Genomic DNA, 9,768 nt, shown 5'->3' on the forward strand with positions numbered 1-9,768 from the left:
TGTGAACTTACGTAAGAGCTGATGTTAAGAGATTAGTATTAAAATTAGTTTTTTTAAACCATTTTTGACTATTTATTAGTCACACGTTGCAGTCTCAGCAACATGTTGGCATATTTTTTGGCCTTTTGATACGGTAATTTGTCTATCTTTCTCTCTTGTATTTTTTTTAATTTATGAAATTAAAATTAAAATTACTGTTAGTGTATTAATTTTCTTATTTTTTTTAATTTGTTCATCTGAGAATCAAAAAATATATAGAAAAAAAAATGTTCATTTTTTTCTTTTGTCTTTAACCTCTCTAAACCAAAAAAAAAACATGTTAAAAACACAGAGGAAGACCAAACAAACAAAAAGACAAATGGAAGAATTTTTTTACTAAATTCTTGCAAAAATGATTCTTTTTTCTTTTTCCCAGCGTGAATTCTTGAAAAGATGAAAACTTTACTGGAAAATTACTATTTTCCTTAATGGGGTTTTGATTTTTTATTTTTTTGGTGTAAAGTTTTAATTTTATTTTTTTTCAAGAATCCATTTGCGCGTGTAGAATCAAAATATTTGTCAAGTCAATGTATATGAAAGAGGAAATGTAAGAGAAAGAGAGAGATCCCAAGTCAATATTCAAAGGTTTTGTGCTAAATTGGAGAAAAATCAAATATTAGAACAATTAATTATTTTTCTTTTTTCCCAAATTGAGTTTTTTATTGTCTATACTGTACACCCTTTTGTGTAAATTGTACAATAAGTTTGTGTATGTTATATATATAGAGAGAGAGATGTAGCAGCTGGCATACTCTCTCTTTCTCTTCTTCATTAAATTTATTTTACTTTGATTCTTTGATTTGTTCAAGCTGAAGTTGAGGAATACTTGCATTAACTGCTGATAAAGATTAGAACTTTGCAGCTAAATCTTGTGGTCAAGACTTATTTTTTGAGTTTTTTTGTCAATCTTGGAACACCCCACCTACTATTTCCTCTAGTTTTTGGCTATATTGGGGTTAGTTACCCAATTTCTTTGTGTTGGTTCATCTTTTCTCTCTGGGGGTTTGGAGATTTTAGTCGGGGTTCAATTATTGGAAAGTAATTTGTCATAAAGTTCTGATCTTTGGTGTTTCTGGGCATTTTCAGAAGGTGATTCTTGGAAAAAAAAACTGCATTATCCCATTGGGAGTTAGTTTTTTTGTGTACTATAGTGGATCAGTTTCTTGTGTTGGTTGTCTGGGGTTTTGGAAACTTTAGCTGGGGTTCACTTATTGGAAAGTAATTTATCATAAAGTTCTGATCTTTGGTGTTTCTGGGCATTTTTCAGAAGGTGATTCTTGGAAAAAACTGCATTATCCCATTGGGTGTTTGTTTTTTCCTATACTGAGTAGTTGGTTTCTGGTATTGGAATGAGGACAGGGAGAAGGAAGAGGCTACATTTTAGCAATTTTTACTCATTTAGATGTGGGAAAGCATCAGTTTTGAGTGATGATCATTCACAAATTGGAGGGCCTGGATTTTCCAGAGTGGTGTTTTGCAATGAACCAGATAGTTTTGAGTCTGGAATTAAGGAATATGCTGGGAATTATGTCAGCACAACAAAATATACTGCTGCAACTTTCTTGCCAAAGTCTTTGTTTGAGCAGTTTAGAAGAGTAGCTAACTTCTACTTTCTTGTTACTGGTATCTTGGCTTTTACACCATTGGCTCCTTACACTGCTTTAAGTGCCATTCTTCCTCTTGTACTTGTTATTGGAGCAACTATGGTCAAAGAGGGTATTGAGGACTGGCGTAGAAAACAACAGGTATTCACTCTTTTTTCCCATTTTGAAATATAAACTAAAGCAGATCTTACTGGTAAAAAAGAGTTTTTTCTAAAAACTATGGTCTTCTTATCTTGAAAAAAGTTTTTGATGATGTTGTGGCTGCATAAAATCAGTGATATAATGATTTTGTTACTGAATTATGTCTATCGATAATTTGAGGGGTTCTTGGGATCTAACTGATCTAAAATGTGAAAGTTCTGTTTGTGTATATGGTATTTTTTTGAGAATCTACCAAGATGCCAAAGTTACCATTTTGAATTGAAAGTAATATTCCCTAAAATAGTCTGATTTTCAATCTTTTTTCAATTTGGGACCAGCTTCATTCTTTCCCAATTGATCTGGTTTTCTCATGTATGGTACAGATTCTCTTTTTATATATAGATTGATGGAAGTAGTTTATACATTACTTCTGCTTCTTGTCACTGTCCTGCCCAGCGTGCACACAGTTTGTCATCCTTCTTCTCGTTTTCTCCTTTTCAGGATGTTGAGGTGAACAGTAGGAAGGTTAAAGTACACCAGGGAGATGGAGTTTTTAATCTTACTGAATGGCAACATTTGAAAGTTGGTGATATTGTTAAGGTGGAGAAGGATCAATTCTTTCCGGCAGACCTTCTTTTGCTTTCGTCTTGTTTTGATGATGCGATTTGCTATGTTGAGACCATGAACCTTGATGGAGAGACTAATTTGAAGCTGAAACAGGCATTGGAGGTTACTTCATCCTTGCATGAAGATGCAAACTTTAAAGACTTTAAAGCTTTAGTTAAATGTGAAGATCCTAATGCTAATTTGTATACTTTTGTTGGAAGTATGGAATACGAAGAACAACAGAATCCTCTTTCTCCTCAGCAATTACTCCTCAGAGACTCAAAATTGCGCAACACAGAATATATATATGGGGCTGTTATCTTTACTGGTCATGACACAAAGGTCATGCAGAATGCAACAGACCCCCCTTCTAAAAGAAGCAAAATTGAGAGGAAGATGGATAGAATCATTTACTTCTTATTTGCAGTTCTATTCACAATTGCTTTTGTTGGATCAGTCTACTTTGGAATTGTGACTGAAAAGGATCTAGATGACGGACATAACAGGTGGTATCTACAACCTGAAGATTCAGACATTTTCTTTGATCCCAGAAGAGCTCCTGCTGCTGCCATGTTCCATTTTCTGACTGCTGTGATGTTGTATAGCTACTTGATTCCTATCTCCTTATATGTGTCAATTGAAATTGTTAAAGTTCTTCAGAGTATCTTCATTAATAAGGATATTAATATGTACTATGAAGAAACTGATAAACCAGCGCATGCCCGCACCTCAAATCTTACCGAGGAACTTGGCCAGGTTGACACAATACTTTCTGATAAAACTGGCACACTGACTTGCAATTCAATGGAGTTTGTCAAGTGCTCCGTGGCTGGTACTGCTTATGGACGTGGTATTACAGAAGTTGAAAAGGCCATGGCTAAGAGAAATGGATCTCCACTGATGGCAAAAAATAAGGATCATGGTGAGGATAGTGTTATTCCTAGGAAGTCCACCGTTAAAGGTTTCAATTTTGAAGACGAAAGAATCATGAATGCGAGTTGGCTTTTTGAGCCTCATTCAGATGTAATACAGAAGTTCTTCCGTTTGTTAGCAGTCTGTCATACAGTCATACCAGAAGTAGATGAAGTTACAGGCAAGGTTTCATATGAAGCTGAGTCTCCAGATGAAGCAGCCTTTGTGATTGCTGCTAGAGAAGTTGGTTTTGAATTCTTTAAAAGGACACAAACAAATGTGTCGGTGCATGAATTGGATCTGGAATCTGGAAAGAGAATTGAGAGGTTAGTTAATTTGCAACATTTTTCTTCAGTATATGTTTTCAGCATTTTTAGTTTTCTGAAAGACTAGTATCTCCTATATTTGGCTGGCTCTTGCTCAAGTGCATCATTATTGATTATCCATAAAGACCAGTGGGTAGACAATGCAGCCTAGTACCAGTGACATTTCTTGCTTATTTTCAAAAAGATGTTTAATCTCTATGAAATCTTCAGACAATGAATGCCAATTTTAATTTACCAATATTTTACGCAGTGCTATAAACATAGGCACTTTTTTGTTAAGAGTAATCTTAGAGATCTTTGTATGCAGGTCATACAAGATTTTGAACGTTTTGGAGTTTAATAGTACAAGAAAAAGGATGTCTGTCATAGTAAAGGATGAGGACGGAAAGATCTTGTTACTCTCCAAAGGTGCTGACAGTATCATGTTTGAAAGACTCGGAAAGAGTGGAAGAAGGTTTGAACAAGAAACAAGGGAACATGTGAATGAGTATGCTGATGCAGGTTTGAGGACCTTGATACTGGCTTATCGTGAGCTCAGTGAAGAAGAATACAATACTTTCAATGAGAAATTTCTAGAGGCCAAGAATTCAGTCAGTGAAGACCGTGAATCAATCATTGATGCAGTAACAGATAAAATAGAAAAAGACTTGATTCTTCTTGGTGCTACCGCTGTAGAGGACAAACTTCAACCAGGGGTAAGTTTTATGAACTCCGAGAACTGTTTCCAAGCGTTGTTGATTGATTAAACGTCATTTGGATGTGTATTGATTTTTCTGTTTCTATTCATGCTAGGTTCCTGATTGCATTGACAAACTTGCTCAAGCAGGCATAAAGATTTGGGTTTTGACCGGGGATAAGATGGAAACAGCCATTAATATCGGGTATAGTAATTGATTATGAGTTTTTGTCGTTTTTATTTGATACAAGCTTTGCATGTCCAAACACATTCTGACCAAAATGTCTCCTGCAGTTATGCGTGTAGTTTGCTTAGACAAGGAATGAAGCAAATTATCATAACACTGGAAAGCCCTGATATTATAGCTGTAGAGAAAGCCGGAGAAAAGAATGCAATTGCCAGGGTAAATACATCTCATGTTTAATGTGTCACATCAATTTCCATATCTGCAAGCTTGAGTCATTTTGAAATGTAACAAAAAAATTCTGCCATGCCTTATAAGCAGTTAACCTATGGTTATGTTCCGTTGCGTCTCGACAATGAGCTTTTTGAAGCTGAAAATAGCTCACTGTTTTCGCAAATGATTGATGGCATCACTCTTACACTCTCTGTGTGCACCCATGAGTTTAACATGCATGTTCACTCTAAACAATTCAATATCCATGAACTAAATCAATAAAGAACCACATAAGAATGAAAAAGAGAAAAGTAAGAGCAATCCCTCCTATAATCTCGTTGAGAACCTTCTTTGTTTGCATTGCTTGTTGAAGTAGCAGCAATAGGTACATAATCAAATATGTGAAAATGATTCTTTAAATTTTGAAGTTTCAATATTCATGAAGTTGTGTTTGATTTTTTTTAAAAATTACAGGCTTCAAAGGGAAGTGTTTCACGGCAAATTACTGAAGGAAAGGCTCTACTTACTGCTTCAAGCACAGAGGCATTTGCTTTAATCATTGATGGGAAATCTCTTACATATGCCCTAGACGATGAAGTGAAAGATATGTTTTTAGACCTTGCAATCAAATGTGCCTCTGTTATATGCTGTCGTTCATCACCAAAACAGAAGGCACTGGTAAGTTGAAAATTGATTTCACAATCCAGACTCTATGTTTTGTAGTCTACTCTGGTGCTTTAGTTTGACTCTTTCTTGGAATATGTAGGTAACAAGACTTGTCAAAAACGGTACTGGAAAGATAACATTAGCAGTTGGAGATGGAGCTAATGATGTAGGAATGCTTCAAGAAGCTGATATTGGAGTTGGAATCAGTGGCGTCGAAGGAATGCAGGTTCAGGAGCTTATACTTAATTCTCTTTCCTCCATGTAGCAACAGTGATGATTTTCTTATTTATGCTTTTCCTCCACCTAAATGTTCTTTTCATAACTTTTTCTTGTTTTTACTCATTAGGCTGTTATGTCAAGTGATGTTGCAATTGCTCAGTTCCGATTTTTGGAGCGCTTGCTTTTAGTGCATGGTCATTGGTGTTATAGAAGGATTTCTACGATGGTAATCTATTTTCTGCTAATTTTCTCTTTTAAATTTGTTGTCTCATCATTTGTTAGATGAGATAAAAATGTGTTTAAAGAATAAATCCACTGTCTTGTGGAACTGTTTCAAAACAAAAAGATATATTATTGGAGCAGTTTAATAACTGGCTTTTATATTTGTTTCCCTGCAGATATGCTACTTCTTCTACAAAAACATCTTATTTGGTGTCACTGTGTTCTTATATGAGGCATATACATCATTTTCTGGACAACCAGCATACAATGAATGGTTTCTGTCATCTTACAATGTCTTCTTCACATCACTCCCGGTGATTGCTTTGGGAGTTTTTGATCAAGATGTATCTGCCAGATTGTGTCTTAAGGTATGTTGCACTTGATGCAGTATTCGTTTTCGCTTAATATATATGTGCTTATTACTAGTAACAACAACAGACCCAGTGTAATTCCACGAGTGGTGTTTGGGGAAAGGTAGGATGTACACAGACCTTACCCCTACCTTTGTGGGGTAGAACCTAGAGAGGCGTTTTCCGATAGACCCTCGTCTCAAAACAAATGTAATCAAAGCATGATAGAAAGAAAAACCAGCAACAAAGTAGCAAGCAATATAGCAAGATAAACAAAACAAACGATAGTGAAAATTAGGAGAATAAGATACTACAAGTATGTACTATATCGCTCGGCTACCTATTACCCTTCTACTCTTACGCTCGGCCTCCAAATCTTCCTATTTTGGGTCATGTCCTCAGTAAGTTGAAAATGTGTCATGTCATGTCCAATCACCTCCCCCTAGTTTTCTCAGGCATACCTCTACCTCTCCTAAAACCTACCATAGCTAACCTCTCACACCGTCAAAAACTAGTTACTATTATCAGCTGTTTTTATATCTGTTATAGCTTCTTGGACATGACATGGAATTAAGTACTTTTTCTTAATTTCTAATTTTATTTTGGTATTATGTGGCAGTTCCCTTTGCTGTACCAAGAAGGTATCCAGAATCTCCTTTTCAGATGGCGTCGTATAATTGGCTGGATGATCAACGGTGTTTGCAGCGCGGTGATAATCTTCTTCTTCTGCATAACGGCACTAGATCCTCAAGCCTTTAAAAAAGACGGTAAAGTTGCTGAATTTGCGGTTGTTGGAGCAACCATGTACACATGTGTTGTTTGGGTTGCCAACTGCCAGATGGCTCTTGCTATCAGTTATTTTACCTTAATCCAGCATATAGTCGTCTGGGGTGGAATTGCTCTCTGGTACATCTTCCTTCTGATTTATGGAACCATGTCTACAACGTTTTCCACTACCGCATACAAAATCTTCGTGGAAGCTTTAGCCCCATCCCCATTCTACTGGATCATCACGATATTGACAGTCATTTCAGCTCTTATTCCATACTTTGCATACAATGCTATTCAAACGCGGTTCTTCCCAATGTACCACGGTATGATTCAATGGATAAGATACGAGGGAAGGGCTGATGACCCAGAGTTCTGCCATGTGGTAAGACAGAGGTCAATAAGGCCCACAACCGTAGGTTTCACTGCTCGTTCATTGGCTAGATGGAATCCTTTGGAAGACAAGAAAGAGTACAACAGTAGCCACAGATAACACCTGAATAGGTATTCTCAGCAAAGACATGACTTTTGGACCTACAAAAAAACCACTGGCAAGCTGGAACTTGCTCATTGTACATGTTTTCCGAGCTGGTCCTGTACATGACTACAGATATTGAAGCCACAACGTCGAGGTCCAATTGGTGCAAAGCTATACTACTAGTGTACCATGTCTTAAATGAGCAAAGATGTCTCATGAGTTTGTAAATTTTGTCAACTGGTAATATATTTGTAATTCTTTCATTCTATATCTTGTAAAATTGTTAAAAGTTTTTGTTGTTGAATACCAGAAGCAGAATAGCAGATAAGCTACTTTTTTCTAATAAGAAAGAGGAGTGGATTTGTTGAGTTAAAAGACCCAATATTCTCTTTTCATTATCATGTGTACATTTTTTTTGGTTTTTGCAATGAAGAATGAGCATTTCTAGTTTATAAGGACGTTTTGCATCTTTTGGCAGATGTCCTTTTTCAATACATATTAATTAGTAGACAAAAAAGATAGTCTGGTGCACTAAGCTCCTACTAAATGAGCGGGGTCCGAGATTTGTCATGGAGAAGAAACACGACAGTCAGACGAAGATGGCATGACAAAACATTCGTATATATGCCCGAAAACCAAGTCAAACATACCGAGAGACTATCATAGGCGAATTCAGGATTTAAAATAGCTAAGTTTGGAGTGAGGGTGTACTATTATGGTATTTCTTTTCACATTTACACAAATTGGTTACTTTTCTGTAATAAGCATTGATTAGTAACCTTGAATAAATAGTAAGTAACCTTCAATAACATGTTAAATCGTTTGATGGTTTAAATTCTTTTTACACTCGTTATCAGTGTATCTAACTTAAATCCGTTAGAACAAGCAGTATCCCAAGAACTCTAACAGATATGAGATTTAGATAAAAGGGCATATGATAGTGTCATTGCAAGTTGAAAGATCCAAAAACTTGTATCAAATGAGTATGAAAAACATCATAATCAACTGTTTGTTTATGTATACATGTTGTGATTCTCTCTGTCTTTAACACATCCTCTTCATCCCCACCCCAAAAGCTTCCAAAAGCAAATTCACCCTTTTGAGAAAACTCCTCTAAAACCTTTTCAACTTCTTCCATACAACACAAACTCTCAAGTTGAACCCTCAAAGATCCTCCATGATCTTTCAAGATTTCATCTTCATGTCTGTTGATCTCCATCTCCATAATAGTTTTCTTGTTCCGTCTTCGATATCTCAGTTTCTTTATACATTCTTTTGTTTTCTTTAACAGCTTGTATGGAAGGTTAAACAAGAACAAGATGATGATTTGGAGGATCAAGCATTGGCAGCAGCAACATATGACTATGCAATCGGCCGCGAAAATGTTTTTGTCTTCCATTTTTTGTGCAAGATTGAAGGAGAGAAAGGGTGATGGTAATGAAGAAGGTTATGAATAGAAGTCATTTCTTGTCAAGGAATAGGTTGCTTTGTCTTTATAGAAGAGTATATTGATGTTTGAAGCATTGAAATTTTTAAATATTGCCTCCAAAGCTAAAGAAAGATGGAACTGATAGCTGAAAACAAAATGTTTAAGGAAGCATAAGCTGTCCTATACTAGTGACTTGTATTTCACATGTTCATGGATAGCTAGGAGAAGAACTTTGCCTATGTGAACTTGCTCATATTGCCGGTCTCAAGCTAGAATAAAGGAGAAAGATATCGTTAAACGAGTCAATTTGTGATGTATCCTCACATGTGACACAATAACGTGCTTAAATGAAGCGACATGGAAAGTGATGATTCATATAGCCGACCACAACTTGCTTAGGATTAAAGCATAGTTTGTTTGTTTGCTTATGGATAGCTAGCAGAAGGGTTCACTCAACATGCTTGATTATTGAGGTCTCTGTCTTTGACTTTTTTGCACTTGCCTTCCAAAGGAAGACAAGATCTTCTCAATCTTGCTTTTCTTTATTCCTTGTGTCAATGGATGTAAAGACTTTACAAGCAAAACTTAAAACTTAAAACTTTCTATTTACATTCTTTTATCACGAACCAGCTTGTGCACACCTCGACTATTCCACCAGGTGCATACATTCTCTTTTAAGCAAATATTTCAAAATTAATGGATGCTGACAAAGAAATGTGATGACATGCACAAAAAAGAAGGGGAAAATAGAGTTTTTGAACATTTTCGTTAATCCATGAACATGATCTATACATCTTGATCGGAAGAGAATCAAGAGAAAGAAAGAATCAGAATTGTTGATTCATTGGTGTAGAAATCCTCTGATGAATACTAAGCTTCCTCTCACAAAAGCTTTATCCTCAAGGACTACATGTTCCCATCAAAGTTCACATTAC

The 9,768-nt window shown here is 35.9% G+C and overlaps 2 protein-coding genes across 2 annotated transcripts; one reads left to right on the forward strand and one right to left on the reverse strand.

The window, feature by feature from the left end:
• Window positions 1-743: 743 nt before the first annotated feature.
• On the forward strand, window positions 744-7,779 carry LOC102593677 (putative phospholipid-transporting ATPase 9). Its single transcript, XM_006348531.2, has 10 exons — window positions 744-1,784; window positions 2,286-3,628; window positions 3,936-4,323; window positions 4,421-4,509; window positions 4,599-4,707; window positions 5,176-5,379; window positions 5,468-5,593; window positions 5,714-5,812; window positions 5,985-6,176; window positions 6,778-7,779. Exons 1-10 carry the CDS (start codon window positions 1,389-1,391, stop codon window positions 7,417-7,419), a joined length of 3,588 nt encoding a protein of 1,195 aa, XP_006348593.1. The 5' UTR covers window positions 744-1,388; the 3' UTR covers window positions 7,420-7,779.
• Window positions 7,780-8,065: 286 nt separating this feature from the next.
• On the reverse strand, window positions 8,066-9,699 carry LOC102591794 (uncharacterized). The gene has a single exon (XM_015309288.1). It carries the CDS (start codon window positions 8,801-8,803, stop codon window positions 8,348-8,350), a length of 456 nt encoding a protein of 151 aa, XP_015164774.1. The 5' UTR covers window positions 8,804-9,699; the 3' UTR covers window positions 8,066-8,347.
• Between the last annotated feature and the right edge of the window lie 69 nt (window positions 9,700-9,768).

Source organism: Solanum tuberosum, unplaced genomic scaffold, assembly GCF_000226075.1.
Source record: "Solanum tuberosum cultivar DM 1-3 516 R44 unplaced genomic scaffold, SolTub_3.0 scf00103, whole genome shotgun sequence".
Classification (NCBI taxonomy): Eukaryota; Viridiplantae; Streptophyta; class Magnoliopsida; order Solanales; family Solanaceae; genus Solanum; species Solanum tuberosum.